General features: G+C 41.0%; 1 protein-coding gene across 8 annotated transcripts in view; it reads left to right on the top strand.

The window, feature by feature from the left end:
* Positions 1–22,241, top strand: part of UTRN (utrophin) — a 910,930-nt gene that overhangs the window by 371,189 nt on the left and 517,500 nt on the right. For all 8 annotated transcript variants that reach the window (XM_040350827.1, XM_040350824.1, XM_040350828.1 and 5 more), the window contains 4 exons: positions 705–854; positions 7,861–7,945; positions 13,038–13,252; positions 21,986–22,103. In XM_040350827.1, coding sequence (XP_040206761.1) covers positions 705–854; positions 7,861–7,945; positions 13,038–13,252; positions 21,986–22,103 — 568 coding nt within the window. The remainder of the gene's footprint in view (positions 1–704; positions 855–7,860; positions 7,946–13,037; positions 13,253–21,985; positions 22,104–22,241) is intronic.

The raw sequence follows: 22,241 nt of genomic DNA, 5'->3' as shown, positions 1-22,241 counted from the left end.
CGCAATCTCATAGGGATTATTGCTTATTGCTTGTATAGCGTAGAATCCCCCGAAGGTATCGAAACGCTTCCAGACCTTAACAATTCACAACAGGACCGAGTGTTACAGGCATAAATTAACATAGTAACAATATAAAATATGTATCACAATTAAAATCAAATAATAAAACAACAATATGTCCCTTTTTCATCCGTAAACGGATGGATGTAAAAGCGGACATTTGGTCTGCATGTGTGAAAGAGCCCTAAGGGGGTAAACCTTCCGGAGCTGAAGTGGTTAAAGAGTTGAGCATAAATGCAGCCAGAGCAGACAATGCAGTTGCTTAGAAGCTTGATGGCAAATGAAGCTCAATACAACTTGATGATTTCTTAATCCTGTATTGTAAGTTATTGTTATAGAATAGCACAGACATCAATAATAACATTGATTTAACATAGACGTTGCAGATTCTGGGGTTGCTGTGATGATTTTGCTGATGGGCCCCATGCCTGCTTGTAAAAACATTGCTTTTCCGGTACTTTAAATGTCTTTAAATGCAACTTATACAATAAATGTGAAACAAGTAATACATGTCTATTAAATTCTAATAGTCTATGCAACTCTGAAAGTTTTTATTGAATTTGAATTGAATTGAGACGTATGTATTGAATTGAATTGAGATGTATGCGATCAGTGGAAATAAAGCTCTCTTGTGCCCTCTTCAGGCATTAAATAAAGATCTGGGAACCCAGAGTGAGAAAGTAGAGTGGCTAAATTGTGCCGCACCGGATATTTTGGCTTTGAAGTGCCTTAGTGCCCAGGACAGAGAGAAACTTTCTACTAGGCTACGAACCATAAACATCAGCTGGACTCAGGTATGGAAGCAGAGATCAAATTCCTATCAGTGATGTGGCGACATTTAAAAAAAAAAATTGTGAACATGTATTTATTTCTGTTACTATTAAACTAGGAATTAAGAAGGAGCATTGGCATCTGTTGGAAACCTGGTTACTTGTGCATATGTCACAAGAACATGGTATACTTACTATACATATTGATACCAATCATATATATTTTTTTAATCCATGTACATTTTGTTTATATAGCATTAGCATATTTCATAGTGTTGTAGAATTTTCACATGTTTCCTAGGAACAGGTAGAGCAATCAGTTCAGCAGGTAGGCAGACCACAGAGGGTTTCCTGTCTAGGGGAGAGTCTTATTTACTTGCTTGATATTCATACCATGCAGCAATTGTAATGCCTGAGTGAGCTGCTGTTCTGTTATGCCTACTTGTCTATAGAAATTGATTATTTGTTGCCCTGGAAAATGTAAGATACAATATTCTATATGTAATTTCTCTAGACACTGCCTAATGATTGCCCAAAGCAACATTAATTACCTGAAATAGATATAGTTATTAGTATTTTTTTTTTTATTCTGCCCAAGTTACCTTTTAAAGCATTTTCTGCTTGAAAATAATGCTCCTTTTCTCAGTTATTTAATTATGTACCTTTATTTCCCCCTCTGCACTTTAGTGTATACTTCTGTCCCACACACTTTTTTTTTTACAATTTTGGTAGCTATTGGGGATCTGTAAATACATGGGAGTCCTCTGTTGACCAATAAAATTACTGTTGTAATTCTGAAACTCGATTGTAACTGTCAGTCATATGAAAACAGTGTGAAGCCTCGTACACTTGACCGAAGAACTCGACGGGCGAAGCACATCGTTTTCCTCGTCGAGTTTCTTGTTAGGCTGTCGAGGAACTCGACAAGCCAATTTTCTCCATTCCCGTCAAGGAAATAGAGAACATGCTCTCTTTTTGGCTTGTCGAGTTTCTCGACAGTTTCCTCGACGAAAATGTACACACGACCGGTTTCCTCCGCAAAAAAATATCTCCCAGCAAGTTTCTTGCCGAGAAACTCGGTCGTGTGTACGAGGCCTAAGAGCTTGTGTTAATGGGCTTTGTTTTTCTGCATTTGATTTGGGTTTGAAGCACACTAAACACTCAAAATGTTCTTTTACTTTAAGGCCTCGTACACACGACCGATTTTTTTTTTTGCCGAGGAAACCGGTCGTGTGTACATTTTTCGACGAGGAAACTGTCGAGGATCCCGTCGAGCCAAAAAGAGAGCATGTCTTCTTTTTCCTCAACGGGAATGGAGAAACTTGCCTTGTCGAGTTCCTCGACAGCCTAACAAGGAACTCGACGAGGAAAACGATGTGTTTCGCCCGTCGAGTTCCTCGGTCGTGTGTACGAGGCTTCACTGTGTGGAAGATGCATTTAATCTGTTTAGTTTTGGCTTGTCTTTGGATGCAGCAGGTCTTGTCCAGATCTGTTAGCATCGCAAGGAATCAGGCCAAACACAGCCGCATCCCCTTCTGTGGGTTATTTACTAAAACTGCATAGTGCAAAATCTGGTGCAGCTCTGCATAGAAACCAATCAGCTTCCAGGTTTTATTGTCAAAGCTTAACTGAAGAAGCTGAAGTTAGAAGTTGATTGCCCACTATACACAGCTACACCTGATTCTGAGTGCTCCAGTTTTAGTAAATCTCCCACTGTGTGTTGCACTTAAAGCGGAGTTCCACCCAAAAGTGTAACTTCCGCTTAATCCACTCCTCACCCCCTTACATGCCACATTTGGCATGTCATTTTTGGGGGGGGGGGAGTGGGGGCTTCAGGAGGAGTTGAACTTCCTGTCCCACTTCCTCCTTCTTCCCAGGGACCACTAAGGCGATACGTCATATCGCCTTTTGGCGGCCCCTCCCTGTAGGCGATCGCCTGGGACACGTGACAGGTCCCAGGCGATCACCTGTCCAATCAGGTAGAGCATGCGCCACTCGCGCATGCGCAGTGAGTGCCCGGTCCTGAAGCCGAAAGCTGTCGCGGCCGGGTGCCCACAGTTAGGATGGAGGCACCGGCGGAGAGGGGGGAGAGGAGCAGAGTGGAGCTGGACAGTGGAGCAGGTAAGTGTATGTTTATTAAAAGCCAGCAGCTATGCTTTTCGTTAGGTGTGCAACGGATCAAAAAACTCACGGATCGGATCGATCCTCGGATCAGGAGTCACGGATCGGATCATTTTCGGATCAGCGCAAAAAAAAAAAGGGTGTTTTCATTGGTCCAAAAAAAAAAAATTGTATATATATATATATATATATATATATATATATATATATATATATATATATATATACATATACACACACATACATTTCAGGGGTGGATTAAAGAGGAAGCAGGTGAGGCTGTTTGGGACTTGTTAAAAGTACAATCTTGATGTTTTTACAGCTATATATATATATATATATATATATATATATATATAGCTGTAAAAACATCAAGATTGTACTTTTAACAAGTCCCAAACAGCCTCACCTGCTTCCTCTTTAATCCACCCCTGAAATGTGCTCTTCCCCCCCCCCCCCCTCCTCTCACACTAGTGCTTCTCTGCTAATATTCCCTCTCCATGTCTTCTTGCCAGAGCCCAGTGCACAGCGTGACACGCCTCCCCGGGGAGGCGGGGAGGCGTGTCACGCTGGGCTCTGGCAAGCAGACTGGGTGGAGCAAGATGGCCGCCGCTCCGGAGCTAGGCCGAAGCCGGGGACTTTCCTAGGCCTAGGCTCCGGAGCGCTCCGCGGATCGCGGGGTGTGCCGATCCGAACGGGGTGGCCCGTTCGGATCACGGATCGGTGACGATCCGTTGCACCCCTACTTTTCGTAGCTGCTGACTTTTAATAAACATCCAAAAAGGCTGGAACTCCGCTTTAAGTGTATCTACATTCAAAAGAAAACACAGCATGCATGGGCCAGGCCCATCCACAAAAGCCCCACATGAGCAAATGCAGCATGCCTTCAGCTGCATTCAGCTTGTATTTGAAATCAGTTTTGAGACATCTCTGAGATCATTCTAAATGTGTTTACAAATACTTCTAACCTATTGTACAGTTGACATCATTCAGACCTTCTTATAAATCCTTGTACACACGACTGGTTTTCCCAGCAAGAAAACTGCCATGAGAGCTTTTGTCCGGGAATCCCGGCCGGGTGTATGCCCCCTAGCTGTTTTCCCGACTGGAAAACTGCTGGAAAAAAATAGAGTGTTTCCCTCCGAGAAAACCGGCCATCTGTATGCTTACCTGAAGGGGAAATAAACCGCACATGCTCGATAACAATTTGACACATGCGCGGTAGCATAGAACGTAGTTTAGCCCGCTCGTCGTAGTCTTTGACGTCACCGTGTTCTTGCCATTCAAAAGAACAGCGGGTCTTTTATGTGGCTGTGTGTATTCATGGCTTTTCAAGGCAAGCTTGTCAGGAATCCCATTGGGAAAACTGACAGTTTTCAAACAGATGGGATTCCTGGCCATGTGTATGGGGCTTAAGTCTATCTAGCTATCAGTCTACTTTTGGCTTTTCCTTGAATGGTACAGTGAGGAAAAAAAGTATTTGATCCCCTGCTGATTTTATACGTTTGCCCACTGACTAGACTAAGAAATTATCAGCCTATAATTTTAATGGTAGGTTTATTTTAACAGTGAGAGACAGATTAACATAAAAAATAAAAAAATACAATGAGTGAAATAAATATTTGACCCCTTCACAAAACATGACTTGGTACTTGGTGGCAAAATCAATGTTGGTAATCACAGAGGTCAAACGTTTCTTGTAGTTGGCCACCAGGTTTGCACACATCTTGGGAGGGATTTTGTCCCACTCCTCTTTGCAGATCCTCTCTGAGTCATTAAAGCGAAGTTCAACCCAAAAATGGAACTTCCGCTTTTCGGACCCCCCCTGGTGTCACATTTGGCACCTTTCAGGGGGGTATTTGTACCCACTTCCGGGAATAGAATCCCGTGGGAGGAATCAAACCACTTCACACACCTCCCCGCTGTCTTCTGGGAAACACACTGGTCCCAGGAGAGCGGGGACCAGTTAAGATGCACCGTGCGAATCGCACATGCGCAGTAGGGAACCGGGCAGTGAAGCCGCAACTCTTCACTTCCTGATTCCATCACTGAGGTCAGGGCTGCCGACATCGCGGGCGCGTTGGACAGGTAAGTGTCCATTTTTTTAAAAATCAGCAGCTGCACTATTAGTAGCTGCTGGCTTTAAAAAAAAAAAAAATAAATCGGGTGCACCTCTGCTTTAAGGTTTCAAGGCTGACATTTGGTAAAGCGTTTGGTAGCTTGAACCTTCCGCTCCCTCCACATATTTTCTATGGGATAAAGGTCTAGAGACTGGCTAAGCCACTCCAGGACCTTAATCTGCTTCTTCTTGAGCCACTCCTTTGTTGCCTTGGCAATGGGTTTTGGGTCATTGTCATGCTGGAATATCCATCCATGACCCATTTCAAAATCCCTGGCTGAGGGAAGGAGGTTCTCACCCAACATTTGATGGTACATGGCCCCGTCCATCGTCCCTTTGATGCAGTGAAGTTGCCCTGTCTCCTTAGCAGAAAAACACACCCTAAAGCATAATGTTTCCACCTCCATGTTTGACGGCGGGATGGTGTTCTTGGGGTCATAGGCAAAAATTTTCCTCCTCCAAACACGGCGAGTTGAGTTGATGCCAAAGAACTCGATTTTGGTCTCATCTGACCACAACACTTTCACCCAGCTCTCTTCTTAATCATTCAGATGTTCATTAGCAAACTTTACACAGGCCTGTACATGTGCTTTTTTGAGCAGGGGGACCTTGCGAGCGCTGCAAGATTTCAATCCTTCACAGCATAGTGTGTTAGCAATTGTTTTCTTGGTGACTATGGTCCCAGCTGCCTTGAGATCATTGACAAGATTCTCCTGCGTAGCTCTGGGATGATTCCTCACCATTCTCATGATCATTGAAACTCCACGAGGTGAGATCTTGCATGAAGCCCCAGACCGTTATTTTGTGTTTCTTCATTTGCGAATTATCGCACCAACTGTTGTCACCCTCTCACCAAGCTGCTTGGCAGTGGTCTTGTAGCCCATTCCAGCCTTGTGTAGGTCTACAATCTTGTCCCTGATATCCTTGGACAGCTCTGCGGTCTTAGCCATGGTGGAGAGATTGGAATCTGATTGATTGCTTCTGTGAACAGCTGTCTTTTATACAGGTAACAAGCTGAGATTAAGAGCACTCCCTTTAAGAGAGTGCTCCTACTCTCAGATCATTACCTGTATAGAAGACACCTGGGAGGCAGAAATCTTGCTGATTGATAGGGGGTCAAATACTTATTTCACTTATTAAAATGCAAATCAATTTATAGCTTTTTTTAAATGCGTTTTTCAGGATTTTTGTTGTCATTATTCTGTCTCTCACTGTTAAAATAAACCTACCATTAAAATGATAGACTAATCATTTTTTTGTCAGAGGGCAAACGTACAAAATAAGCAGGGGATCAAATAATTTTTTGCCTCACTGTATGGGGAGAAAAGCAGCTCCCCAAACAAATGTCTTCAGACATTTGACTCAAACGCCTGTGTACCCAATGCATACTGGGCTAAAAAAAATGCCAGTTCTCTTGGCAGAAAAATTTGTACAGAGTTTAGCTCCAATCATAAACACAAATCAGAATTTTTTTTTTTTTACGGCCTCTAAACGCTGAGCTCAAAATATCATCCTAATGTGCATGGACACATAGGATAACATTGAACAAAACTCCTGTAGCAGTTATGCTATGCATACTAGCTTATTATGACTTTCTCTTGCAGGTGTTTTTTTTTCCTGATTTTTTTAAGAGGGTTTACTTCCTTTTTAAATACATAAACTTCAACAGAGAATCATTGTAAACAGGGAGGTGTTCTTTAGAAAGCTTCCTTGCATTCAGGCAAGCAGGGCACACATAATAGGCCTATAATGATGATTGTGTTTTTAGTTGTTATTACTAGCGTAATGTAAAAAAGCCTCAACTTCTTTGTGTAGCCCTTGGATAAAGCATTTATAAATTCAAATGTGCAGCAAGCAAGTAAGGGCTTGATTTCATGTGTGGCAGCCCTTGTTGTCCCTCTGGAAAGTGATCAATGGTAGATAACTTTTCAGAGGGTTTTTGACAGGCAGCGAGGAGGCAATATTTTGCTATGTCACTTCCTGTTTTAACCCTGAAAATGCTGACCGCACCACAACCACATTGTAGGGCTGTTGCAGGGTAGCCCCATTAACTTAAATGGGTCATGTTCGGCAGCAATACCACCTTAGGGTTAGGGTTTGAATGAGCCTTGTACAGCCTTGAACAACTGCTCATTCTTGATTAAGTGGATGGTTGCAGAACGGGGAAAAAGCGTGGCTCAACCGCCTGCTTTTTACTTCACCCTGGCTGCACACCTAAACTAGCCTTCAGACTTTTCAGACATATTTCCACCACTTACCTTTGAATGGCAAATAGCTGCTTGGGTGCCACCGTATAAATAATTTTAAGTGGTTCTCTGTCTATCTTCAGTGGTATTGGAGGTTAATTTCCTTAGGCCTCGTACACACGGGCAAGAATCTCGTTTTTCTGTCTACCTTGCAGACATTAATTTTAGGCAACATTTTTTTTTCCTTTAGTGACCCTTTAACTTCAATTAAGCTTTGGCAATAAAAGCTACAAGCTGATTGGTTACTATGCAAAGCTGAATCAAATTCTGTGTACACCAGTTTTAGGAAATCTCCCCCTTTGTTTTACAAATTTTGTTTTACAGTACTGGTAATACATTATTTTGTTAGTGTGTTTAGAAGATATTTACACATGAAGCCTATAATTAGAACATTATTTTTTACTGGTCATACTGGATAAGCTATTTAAAAGGACTCAGATACCTGGAGGTTGTGAAGCACATAGTAGATTAAATGCATTAATCAAATTTACATTTATCTAAGAGATATTGATTTTTCATTAATTTCTTTTTTGCATTGTTTCAGGTGTCCAGAGAAGTGCCTGAAAATATAAACGGCCTGGAAAGAGGTTTATATTATCCCACCTATAACACTCAGCCATTATTACCCAGTAAGCACAACCTATTCTTTGTACTTTATTTGTAAATAATATGCTTCATTTCTTTATTCCTGAAGAAAGTTTTATCCTATGCAAAAGGTCCCAAGGGGCTAGTAAATTTCACAAGCAAATTACTAAAGAGACATTTTCACATTTTCCCTGCAGGGCAATGGGGGTTATTTACGAAAGGCAAATCCACTTTGCACTACAAGTGCAAACTACAAGTTCAAAGTGCACTTGAAATTGCACTTGGAAGTGCAGTTGCTGTAAATCTGAGGAGTAGATCTGAAATGAGGGGAAGCTCTGCAGATTTTTTTTATCCAATCATGTGCAAGCTAAAATGCTGTTTTTTTATTTTCCTTGCATGCCCCCCTTAGATCTACAGCGAGTGCACTTTCAGTACAATTTCAAGTGCACTTTGCACTTGTAGTTTGCACTTGTAGTGCAAAGTGGATTTTCCTTTTGTAAATAACCCCCAAAGTGTCTCTGACAGGGCAGGTAAGCTACCTTACCTGTCCTCCCTCGCAGCTGCTGGCTACCCTGGTCATGTGACATTGCTCAGGTCTAGTAATTAGTAAAGGTAAATAATATCTACGCTAGGGTCACCAGTGTATATGAACAAGCAGCTACTTTGCAACGGTGATAGCAGTCAATCAAATAATATAAACAAAAAGCAGCACTCTATTCCACTACAGCATGCAAGCGACTCCAACACCGATGTCACTTTTGAATAAAAAAATATGCAATCTTCCATCATGAAATACTTTACAACTTTCTGCTTTTATTAATTCATACCCATATCATTTAAATACTGTTCCTAATATATATATTATGCTTAGGTGTGGTAATAGTGTGTCCTTATGTTAAATCCAACTCCCCTGGGGGTTAGTAAATAATAAAGTGTCGGGTACCAGTATACGGTGGGCTCATAAATGGAGCCTCCACTGTTTATGGTCCCCTTATAAGGGGCTTATGAGCCCACCGTATACTGGTACCCGACACTTTATTATTTACTAACCCCCAGGGGAGTTGGATTTAACATAAGGACATACCATTACCATACCTAAGCAGCGCCACCACCCTGTAAACCTATTATACCTCAATCTCATTTGGCCTACCCTAGGGAGGCTACACAGGGGGCAGCAGCTCATCTACCCTGTCCTAGTGCGGAAATTTTACACTCTTTCCATATATATATATATATATATAAACTGATAAATCCTTACATACTGTATAAATATCAAGCACCAGGCTGAAAAGACACTGAATTGGACCGGGAAACAACACGGACCGGCTCCAGGATGTGATGATGTCACAGGCAAGCTGGCGTGCTGTTTGCTGGTCCGATTCAGCATCTTTTCAAGCCCAAGCTATCTGCCTGCTACATGATTCTATCTAAATAAATGATCTGAGCTTCCAATATGAGGGATATATATGAGAGAGAAAAAGGAAATAAAAGGATTTGTAGTCCAAAATTGTTCCAAAATTCTCTTGTAACTCTATGTGCGAATAGTACAAATCACATTTCAACAGAAAAATGGTGTTTGGAAGGACTATGTTGTTTGTCAAGCTGCATGTGACAGAAACCAGTACAATCCATCAAGATAAACCCATTCCCCCAACAACTACAGATGTATCCCACCAATCAGTATATGCAAATTATACACACGATTCCATACATTGTTGTTCCAACTGAGGCCTCGTACACACGACCGAGTTTCTTGGCAAAAACCAGCAAGAAACTTGCTGTTTTTTTTTTTTTTTGCCGAGGAAACCGGTCGTGTACACTTTTCGACGAGGAAACTGTCGAGGATCTCGTCGAGCCAAAAAGAGAACATGTTCTCTATTTCCTTGACGGCAATGGAGAAATGTGGCTCGCCGAGATCCACGACAGCCTAACAAGGAACTCGACAAGCAAAACAATGTGTTTCGCCCGTCGAGTTCCTCGGTCGTGTGTACAAGGCTTCAGACTGACATAATCCTAAAGCCGCGTACACACGATCGGTCCATCCGATGAGAATGGTCTGATGGACCGTTTTCATTGGTCCAAACCGATCGTGTGTGGGCCCCATCGGTTAGTTAACCTTCAGTCAAAAAAATAGGAACTTGCTTTAAAATTTAACCGATGGACGCCTAACCGATAGGTCAAAACCAATCGTTAGTACGCGCGACCATCGGTTAAAAATCCATGCATGCTCAGAATCAAGTCGACGCATGCTTTGAAGCATTGAACTTAGTTTTTTTCAGCACGTCGTTGTGTTTTACTTCACCGCGTAGGTGACCGCGTAGGCACATCAGACCATCAGTCAGCTTCAACGGTTAACCGATGACAACGGTCCTTCGGACCGTTCTCATCGGATGGACTGATCGTGTGTACGAGGCTTTACACTAAGCCCCAGGATAGAGCTGGGTAGTCTTGTGTGATTGACATGCGATTCAGTGCGGTGCAATTTGATCCCGTTCATTTTGAAGGGGCTGAAATTGCACTGCGACTCACCAAAAGTAGTGCACACGCTACTTTTGCAAACGCACTGCAACCGGATAAAAACTTTTGTATTTTTCTGAAAGTCTGCTCTCATTAACATGTCCTGAAAACTCAGGTTTCTATGAAAAGCCAGCATTGGAAGAGTCTGAAATTCACTTATCTCTGTGTATACTCCATTTAAAATGCGCCAATGTTTTTTTTAATGATTTAAAAAATTTCATCACTATAAGCATGACACTGCATACAAAAAGGCATGCATTATATTCCCTCTCTTCACCCGTATCATTACATTTTTGTAATTTAGCCATTTCACTATTAAATATATAATCTTGGTAACCCCAATCTCTAAATGTAATAAACATTTCTTCTAGCAGGACTTCCTGCTGTGTCTAATCACTCACAATCCTAGTTACCCTATAGAGCTGACTACACATAATCAACCTAAATGTATGGGGAGGAGGGAAACTGTCAAATGCCATTTAGTTAATTTGTGAAATCAACTATTAGCATTTGACAGTTTCCATATAATTAACAGTGAAATTACTAAATTACTAAGATCCAATGCTACAGCAAAATTACAGGAGAAGAGGAGAAAAAAAAATGCACACAAACATTAAAAACCTTTGGCAGATTTTAACTAGGGCATACCTGGAGATAAGTGAGTTTCAGACTGTTGCATTGCTGGCTTTTTGTAGAAACTTCGGGAGATGTTAGACACAAATGAATTTTAATGGCATCCCAGTCTTGGTCCATAGGTTTCCATATTGCGTTGGCCCACCTTTTGCAGCTATAACAGCTTCAACTCTTCTGGGAAGGCTGTCCACAAGGTTTAGGAGTGTGTCTATGGGAATGTTTGACCATTCTTCCAGAAGCGCATTTGTGAGGTCAGGCACTGATGTGGACGAGAAGGCCTGGTTCGCAGTCTCCGCTCTAATTCATCTCAAAAATGTTCTATCGGGTTAAGGTCAGGACTCTGTGCAGGCCAGTCAAGTTCCTCCACCCCAAAATTGCTCATCCATGTCTTTATGGACCTTGCTTTGGGCACTGGTGCACAGTCATGTTGGAACAGGAAGGGGCCATCCCCAAACTGGTCCCATAAAGTTGATAGCGTGAAATTGTCCAAACTGTCTTGGTAATTGGCGCCTTAAGAATTTTCTTCACTTGAAGAGAAGAGAACTGCTGAAAAACAACCTCACACCATAACCCCCCCCCCCTCCCCCCTCCGTCAAATGATTTGAACCAGTGCTCATAAAAAGGTCCATAAAGACAAGAATGAGCGAGTTTTGGGTGCAGAAACTTGACTGGCCTGCACAGTCCTGAATTCAACCCGATAGAACATCTTTGTGATGAATTAGAGTGGAGACTGCGAGCCAGGCCTTCTCGTCCACATCAGTGCCTGACCTCACAAATGTGCTTCTGGAAGAATAATCACACATTCCCATAGACACCCTCCTAAACCTTGTGGGCAGCCTTCTCAGAAGAGTTAAAGCTGTTATAGCTGAAAAAGGTGGGCCAACTCAATGTTGAACCCTCCGGTCTATGAAAGAACTTCTGTCTTTCATGAATCCATACTGTCTGTCTTAAAATAATATTTTCCAGCAAGAACTGATCGATGTGGACTTTTATTAATCTCTCCAGTATCTTCCCAGCTATAGAAGTTAACTAACAGGTCTATAGTTACTTCGTAAAGACTTTGATCCCTTTTTAAATATCGGCACCACATCGGCCCTGCGCCAATCCAGTGGTACTGAAGTCATCAAAGAGTCCCTAAAGATTAGAAACAATGGCTTTGAAATGACCAAACTCAATTATTTTAGGACATGCTGGTAGGTTAATTGGCTCCTGTCTAAATTTACCTGTGTATGTACAAATGTAAGTTAGGCACCTTAGATTGTAAGCTCCCTGAGGGCAGGGACTGAAATGTACAACATGTATGTAAAACAGTGAACATTTACAGCGCTATATAAGTACCTGTAATAAATAAATAAAAAAAATAATACATATATATGGCATCTTGAAGAGGTGATTGAATGCCGGTGGTGTTTGTCTGTCAGGAACAGTCTGAGGACATTCCAGCAGCCTGAATTTCAGCATTTCAAGGTGAATCGCAGTGAAGTGAACCGTTGCTGGGCCAGATTTATTAAAGTGGAAAATGAGCTGAAGTGTACCTGTGTGTACATTCCTATCACATCAGATTATTTCTGCAATACACCCTCATAAAAACTCTTGCAGGCAGTTTAGTAGCTGAATTAGTCTTACAGGAGACCATGTTTCCAGTTCAATAAACTATTTGTTGTAGCAGACATATGCTTACTGTACATGTACATGTTCATGCAACCATACATATGTCCATTTATATAGAACGTGAGCTTTTGTTTAGATATTTCCAGCATATATACAAAGCAGAAGCGGTAACAGGGAGTGAATTAAAATACTACACAATATACGTTAACCTATCTATCTATTAATCTGTTAAAACAGTTGACCTATAATGCAGTTGACCTGTCTAGCTAAGTCATAATAAACAATTTTCTGAGCAGTTGTACATACTGTATTGTACTTTAAATGAACACCTTACTATACTTGATTATGCTATGTATAATCTTGTTTTTTTTTCAGCTTTCTCTCCAGTTCAGAAAATGGTGTTGGTTTCTTCTGCTTCCGAGTTCCCAGGAGTGGCCAAGCATGTTGTGGATTTGCCACCTACCACTGACCTCGATAAGACTATCACTGAACTGTCAGACTGGCTGTTGCTTATAGACCAGATGCTTAAGTCAAATATTGCCACTGTGGGTGATCCCGATGATATCAACACAACAATATCACGTATGAAGGTAATGGGAAATCCTACTGACATGTCCACTGAAGAGTACAGTTTACAGTGTTCATCAGGTTTAGTAAGTGCGGAAGATACATGTACAAGTTCTAAACCTGCTTTCATATGCTGCACAGGCAACTGTAATGCTGCGTACACACGACCCTTTTTCATGACGAGAAAAATGCAATTTTTTAAATTGGTGGTGAAAAAATGGTCGTGTGTAGGCTCCTGAGCATTTTTTGTGATGAGACAAATGGGCATTAAACATTTAGGGCCAGATTCACGTAGCCCGGGCGCAACTTAACTTTTCCGATTTAAGTTACACCGCCGCAATTTTTCCAAGTTAGTGCCCGATCCACAAAGCACTTACCTGGAAATTTGCGGCAGTGTATCCTAAATCCGGCCGGCGCAAGGCGGGCCAATTCAAATGGGGCGAGACCCATTTAAATTAGGCTCGCTCCCGCGCCGGACATACTGCGCATGCTCCCGACGCAAATTTCCCGACGTGCTTTGCGCAAAGTTACGATGCGCCGAGGTTTTGTGAATCGCGACGGGTAAAAAAAAGTTGCGCCGGGAAAAAAAATAATTAAAAAAAAAATTGGACAGCGACACGGGAAAGACGGGTATACTTTTACATGGTGTACTAACTTTACACTTTGTAAAAGGTACCCTATCTTTGCGACGGAAAACTAACACGGCGACTTAACGAAGGGAAAAAGCTTTGTGGATCTCCGTAAGTGCTAATTTGCATACCCGACGCTGGTTTACGACGAGAACTCCCCCCAGCGGCGGCCACGGTACTGCATCCTAAGATCCGACAGTGTAAGTCCATTACACCTGTCGGATCTTAGGTCTAGCTATGCGTAACTGATTCTATGAATCAGCCGCATAGTTAGAAACAGAGATACGACGGCGTATCAGTAGATATGCCGTCGTATCTCTTTTGTGAATCTGGCCCTTTGAACCTTCTCTATTTTTTTCTCGTCGTTGTTTTTCTCGTTGTGAAAAACGGTCGTGTGTAGGCTTTAACGATGGGGAAAAAATGCGCTTGCTCAGAAGAAAGTTATGAGAAGGGACATTTGCATAATCAGCCCAAAGAGTGGCGCCATCCGAATGGAACTTCCCCTTTATAGTGCTGTCGTACGTGTTGTACGTCACCACGCTTTGCTCAAGCATTTTTTATCACGATCGTGTGTATGCAAGGCAGGCTTGAGAGGAATCACGTCGAGAAAAACTTATTTTTTTTCATGACATGAATAACGATCGTGTGTACGCGGCATTACAGTATAAATGACCACTTTTTAATCAGTCTTGTGTTTCTTCAAATTGAGATCCTTATAATCATTCCTACAGTTCTGCGTGTGCTGTTAGCACAGACCAGTTTTAAAGTAAATCCTGATCCAGTGAAAACGTATTTATTGCTGGTCTGGAATGTATTTAAGATGCCGTTTGTACAAGCAGGTGATTGTGGATGGGTACAGAAAGAGAGGAGATTTAGCCTGGCAAATAGTGTGGCATCCATTTTACTGTGCAATAACCTACACATCCAGAAATGTTGGTATGTACAATGTGGTAGAAATATACGTAGTCAGGTTGTAAACCTTGCTTAGATCCTGCACAGCCACCAAGAGCGGGATAAATGTTGCATGTTTTCCCCCTCATGTTTGTCTAAACTGGAAGAGGTCATACTCTTCAGTCACAAAGCAGAAGGGCAAAAACATTTGCTCTTTCATAGTTCTTGTGTGCTATCAGAAGGCGGCCTTACACTCGGATAAGGTACTGAACATTTCCAGCACACCGGTGTACTGCATGTGTGTATACTGGCATCTGGAGATAGTCCCTGCAGAATTTAATGGAAAACTACTTTGACTAAACAGTTATACAGTGAGTTTATGTGACCTTTATATGACCTTAATGGCAGAATCTTTAACTCTGAAGTTAAGTAAGGCCTCGTACACACGACCGAGGAATTCGTCGGGCGAAACACATCGTTTTCCACGTCGAGTTCCTTGTTAGGCTTGTCGAGAAACTCGACAAGCTTGCTTTGCGTACACATGGTCAAGACAAAATCTCCTCGTTCTCAAACGCGGTGAAGTACAACACATACAACTGCAGGGGAAGTTCGATTCCACTTGCACAACTCTTGGGGCTGCTTTTGCTAATCTCACGTGTTAAGTAAAAGTTTGGTAAGAGACAATTTGCACTTTACAGTCAGTTACAGCTTGAAAAATGTGTTATCTCCATTACAAATGCAACTTTTACTCCCATCTCATACTTTATTCTGAGCAAGCACGGGTTCCTTAGCATACACACGCTCGAGTTTCTCGTCGAAAACCAGCCCGACGAGGAACTCGACAGGCAAATTGAGACTCCCGTCGAGGAAAAAGAGAACTTGCTCTCTTTTTTGCTCGTCGAGTTCCTCGACAGTTTCCTCGATGAAAAATGTACACACAACCGGTTTCCTCAGCAAAAAAGCTCTCCCACCAAGTTTCAGCCATGAATAAGCACTGATTTTGTGCGAAACATCGGCTGTTCCCCTGTTCCTGTTGTTTTGATCTGGTGATGTATTTGCTGTTCATTTAATAAAAGACAACCTGTACGGTTTTTGGAGTGCGGCCATCCATCCTTCATCTATCTTTTATGCTTGACTAGTGCACAGCCAGCACCCTTGGAATCCTGTAACAGTGTGTGACCGTATAGTAGACCCACCTGGAGCGGTGACTTTCTTTCACCAAGTTTCTTGATGGATCCTGCCGAGGAAACCGGTCGTGTGTACGAGGCCTCAGATTAAAGCTGGCTACACACTGGTCGGAATTTGGCCTGTTCAGTAGGAATGGGATGGATTTCTATCAGTGTGTAGCCTGGGCCATCTTAATAGCATCATGTGCACCTGGGCAATGTAATGACCTGGAGCCCCTATCAGCCTGCCCCAAATTACACACCTTTGCTCAAGAATGAAAGTATAAATAGTTAATAGAATGAAACATACAATATATTTACTAGTCCGATTTAAAAAATAAAGAAAGAAAATGCCATAAACATGACTAATCAGTACAAAGGGCACAGTACACTAGAATCGCACTGGGATCAGAAGGGCACAGCACAGGTTTTGGGATGATTCCAGGGACACTACTCTCCCAGGACAGCTTAGTAAAAAGCGTCACTGTCCTGGCAGACTCGGGACAGTTGGAAAGTATGATGTAATGCAAGACTATCATTAGGCCCCTATGCACCTGGGACCCTTAGGCAGTGCATGTATTCTTGTAATCAATAGCCTATATTAATATGCTTACATTTTAAGCAGATAGTACGGTCAGTACTTATGATTAACAGACACATTTTCTGTCAACACTGTTCCTCGGCAGATTATGAGCATCCATATATTTTGCTTTCCCCTATTCTGTACTGCATTGCTAAGGCTGAACTTCAGGCTAATAAAAAAACCCAGTCAGGCCCAGTATGTATTCTTTAAAAAAAAAGTGTAGAAGGGTGTGCCTGTATGTATGTGTCTGTATATATATAGACACACATACACTAATTGACAAAAGTTTTGGGGTGCCTGCCTTCACACACACGTTAACTTTAATGGAATCCCAGTCTTTGTCCGTAGGGTTCAATATTGTGTTGGCCCACCTTTAACAGCTTCAACTCTTCTGGGAAGGCTGTCCACAAGGTTTAGGAGTGTGTCTATGGGAATGTTTGACCATTCTTCCAGAAGCACATTTGTGAGGTCAGGCTCTGATAGACGAGAGGGCCTGGCTTGCAGTTTCCGCTCTAATTCGTCCCAAAGGTACAGGCCAGAGGGGGTATTATGGTGTGGGGGTTATTTTTAAGGGGTTGGGCTTGGTCCCTTAATTCCAGTGAAGGGAACGCTAAAGGCATCAGCATACAAGACATTCTGGATAATTTCATGCTCCCAACTTCATGGGAACAGTTTTGGCATGGCTCATGTTCTAACATGACTGTGCACCAGTGCACAAAGCAAGGTCCATAAAGACTCGAATGAGCGATTTTGGGGTGGAGGAAATTGATTGGCCTGACCTCAACCCGATAGAACTCCTTTTGGATCAATTAGAATGGAGACTGCGAGTCAGGCCTTCTCGTCCAACATCAGTGCCTGACCTCGCTTCTGGAAAAATGGTCAAATATTCCCATAGACACACTCCTCTACCTTGTGGACAGCCTTTCCAAAAGAGTTTAAGCAGTTATAGCTGCAAAGGGGGGACCAACTCAATATTGAACCAGGCAGGCATCCCAATACTTTTGGCATTATAGTGTATATAGGATGGAATACATATGTATAGGAGGGAGGGCCAAGCGAGGGGCCAATCGCATGTTCTGCAGTGAAATATGATGTTATGGAACATTCTGAGAGGGGGGATGGAATAGATTGAGCAGAGAGATCAGCTCATTGGTCTGCTGCTGCTCCTTCAATGTCCAATCACAGGTTAGGGACAGGGAAGCAACATAATTGTATTCTTTACTAAAATCCTAATTAGGATTTGTTTGCACTTTACAATAATGCCAAATAGTCAAGCAGGTTGTGGAATTGCCACCTGCCACTGACCCCAATAAGACTATGATTAAACTTTCAGACTGGCTGTTGCCTATCAATCTGATCCTAAGTCAAATATTGTCCTTGTGGGCGGCCACTGGAATGGTTTGAAGTGTATGATTATATATGGCATTATTGTAAATTGCAAGCACATCCTAATTCTGGTTTTAGTTTTGATATGAGTGCTCCATAGAGGACTTTAAGTGTGGTTCTTCACAAAACGTGGGTCTCTTAACCTCCTCTGCATTGTTGGACCTCTGCGATCAACTGTATTCCCTAATTGCATTAGAGAAAAGTCACCAATCTGGCTCAGAACTGAATAGATATAAATACAAATCCGTTGGTAGTAAAGACAGAATTTATTCTGTGCAATAAATTGTTTGCCTAGGGTCTAGTTTTAAATAGGGATGCACCAATACCATTTTTTTAAGACCAGGTATGAGTGCCAATATTTTCCCAAGTATTCGCCGATACCAATTATTGATAACTTTTTTTTTTGTGTTGTCAGTTTCTTCAGACTAATGAAAAATGATTACAGTTTTGTTTTTTAACTATGAAGAACTGTAATGCCGTGTACACACAATCTGGCTTTTGCCCGGCCAAAAGCACATCAGAATTCCGACGGAATTCCATCGGAGTAAGATAGAACAATTTCTATATTTAAACTCTGATGGAATTCATCGGAATTTCCGATGGGTCATACACACGGTCGGAATTTCCGATGAAAAAAGTTTGTCTGACTGGGTTCCTATAGGTGTCATCTGGTTTTGACAGCGGGATTTCAGCCCTCTCCGGTGCGACTTTGTTCAGCGGGTCAGGTGCGAATTGTCAATGTGATGATTTCACCTAAACCGGGCTCAAAATCGTACCAGAACTCTTTAAAAACCTGCTGCGGCCAGCCCGCACATGTGAACCGGCTCAATGGAAAAGGCTGCAGGTTTAGGTCATGCGAATCAGAAAAATGCATCCAATTTGCATATATGTGAACCGGGTGTTAAGGTATCAGTTTTAGTATCGCTGCATTTGCATGAGTACAAGTACTTTTGCAAATTCTTATTATTGGCTACGATACCGGTATCGTTTCACTGCTAGTCTTAAATAATAATTTTTAGCCAGGCATAACTGTCTCACATGCACAGTATAAGTAGAACCATTTAACAGTAACAAAACTACTACTCCAATATTGTAAATCATCTTACAATTGGAACTGAGAGACCTGCTACAACCACAGTTTAGAAAGAAAGTCACTTCTGAAGAGCACCGGTCCATGTCCAATGACATCTGTGCGTTCGCTAAAAATGATCAGGGCTCTTTTTAGCATCAGAACAGTGCTGTTTTAAGCATAATCAGCAAAAGTTATTTAATGCATCATTACCATTCCTTATATATACTTTTGCATTTAATGATGAGAACTCTTATGAAGACGAGCCTAGATGGGCTTTAAAAATTAAACAGCCTGCATTAGAACTCTACTAATCCCCTCTGCTTGAGGTGGATTAAAGTTACATTCTCATATCTGTTTTAACAGCGTGTGGAGCTAAGATGTCATAAATAGCAATTATCATAGTAATTATCATGGATTGTTTTTCATTCATCTGTGCTGTGTGCATGTAATTCTTTCTATACTTCTATGATAAACACTTCAGACTCATTAAGCTTATTAAAAATCATTGTATGCCCGGAATGTGAAATTGTATTTTCACATAAAAAAGCTGAATAAATATGAATATATGCTCATATAATAAATTTACCTACATCATCTGTCAAATTAGACAGTACTGTATACTGCCACAGCAAGGCCGTTGTCACTGGAGAATAACATTTTTTTTTGCTGTGGACAAATGGAATTTAAAGTATAATATATATATATTCATATATCCGAGTATCTTTAGACCAAACATTAAAGGATTAAAAAACCCAAAGAACACAATTTTAATATACAGTATAGCAGCTGTAGCTTTATGCATAGATACAGTGGAGGAGTGAGGCCTTGTACACATGACCGAGTATCTCGACGGGCGAAACACATTATTTTCCTTGTCGAGCTCCTTGTTAGGCTTGTCGAGAAACTCGACAAGCTTGCTTTGCGTACACACAGTCAAGACAAAATCTCCTCGTTCTCAAACGCGGTGACTACAACACATAAGACGCAGGGGAAGTTTGATTCCACTGGCACAACTCTTGGGGCTGCTTTTGCTAATCTCATGTGTTTGCGTGTTAAGTAACAGTTTGGTAAGAGACGATTTGCACTTTTCAGTCTGTTACAGCTTGAAAAATGTGTTATCTCCATTACAAATGCTACTTTTACTCCCGTCTCATACTTTTTTCTGAGCATGCGCGGGTTTCTTAGCATACACACACGCTCGAGTTTCTCGTCGAAAACCAGCCCGTCTAGGAACTTGACGAGCCAATTTGAGACTCCCGTCGAGGAAATAGAGAACTTGCTCTCTTTTTGGCTCGTCGAGTTTCTCAACAGTTTCCTCAACGAAAATGTACACACGACCGGTTTCCTCAGCAAAAAATATCTCCCAGCAAGTTTCTTGCTGGTTCTTGCCGAGAAACTCGGTCGTGTGTACGAGGCCTGAGTGTAGTCAAGCTAGGACAGTGAGTGTGTTACCCCCAGGATTATCAAGTGACAATAAAGGAATTAAAGCCTGGAGAAAAAAGAAAACAATTGAAGGTACCACATCTAAGGACTGGTAATCCTACAATTTATTATTTTGTTGGGGCGTTTCAGTATGCTTTAAAGTGATTTTAAGGGTTTAGCTATTTTATTAAAATAAAAACATGTGTTATACTTACCAGTTCTGTGCAGTGGTTTTGCACAAAGCAGCCCAGATCCTCCACGCCCAAGCCGAGTGCCCCCATAACAAGCCATTTGCTATGGGGGCACTCGTGCATGCTCACTCCCAAGCCCTGCTCTTTGTGTCCATAAGAAACGCAGAGCAAAGCTTGGTCCTGCCCCCCTCTCCCTTGTCATTAGCTTTGATTGATAGCAGTGGGATTCAAAGGCACCGACCCACTTCTGTATCTGAGCTAATGAGGAGTGAGAGAGCCTTGGGTCTTGTGCACATCACTGGATCGAGCTCAGGTATGTATTTAGAGGGGTCTACAAAGGAAGAAGGTTTTAAAAAAATCATTCTGCCTTTACAACCACTTTCATTTGTTACCCAGGATACACATATAGGGCTGGAATCTACAGATAATAATGTTTAATATGCCTTCACCATGTGGGGACAATTCAATACACTTGTGCAAATTTGTATATATATATATATATATATATATATATATATATATATATTAGAGCTGCACAATTAATCATCAACAATCGTTATCACAATTTTTTCCCATTGTGATCTTGACAAAGGGTTTCCCGATCTTCCCGATCTTTGGTATGCAGAGAATTTTCTCTCTGCTCTCAGCCATCAGTCTGGCAGTCTGCCAAGTTTTGAAAACATTCTATCAGCGGAATGTCAATTTTAAACATTGTATCAATTTGTCTTTTACATCAAAGAAATAGACTTCTGTATGTAAATTCGGAACGGTTAACCACTTAAACACCAGACCTTTTTCTGACAGTTGTTGTTTTAAAGTTAAAATCATTTTTTTTGCTAGAAAATTACTTAGAACCCCCAAACATTATATATATATATATATATATATATATATATATATATATATATATATATATATATATATATATATATATATATATATATATATATGTATTTATTTATTGTAGAGACTCTAGAGAATAAAATGGTGGTTGTTGCAATATTTTATGTTGAACTGTATTTCCACAGCGGTCTTTCAAATGCAATTTTTGCAAAAAAAATAAAATTACTTTATTAAATGAAAAAAAAAAAATAAAAAAAAATAATCAGTAAAGTTAGCACAATTGTTTTTTGTATAATGTGAAAGATTTTACGCTGCGAGAATCGTGATCTTTATTCTAAGCAAAAAAAAAAATGTGATTCTCATTTTGCCCAGAATCATTCAGCTCTAATATATATATATATATACAGTACTGTATGTATATACACAGTATATATATATATATATATATATATATATATATATATATATATATATATATATATATATATATATATATATATATATATATATATATTTATTTTATTTTTTTTATTTACCTCCTAGCATTAACACCCTTTTATTTTTCCCTTTTAGATAACCAAAGAAGATATGGAGCAACGCCACCCCCATCTTGAGTCTATCTTTACTTTAGCTCAGAATGTTAAAAACAAAACTTCTAGTTTGGATGTCAGAACAGCTATAACGGAGAAATGTAAGTCCTGTTTGATCCTACGAGATATACAAAATGTGTACTTATTCTTAGAAATAGCAAGCTGATTGAACATGAACACTGTTTCTGCCTTCCAAAGAAGAAGTGTAAAATACAAGAGGCAGCTTAGATGCCATCCGC

Source organism: Rana temporaria, chromosome 4 (assembly GCF_905171775.1).
Source record: "Rana temporaria chromosome 4, aRanTem1.1, whole genome shotgun sequence".
NCBI lineage: Eukaryota > Metazoa > Chordata > Amphibia > Anura > Ranidae > Rana > Rana temporaria.
This window is presented reverse-complemented; position numbering and strand designations above follow the sequence as displayed.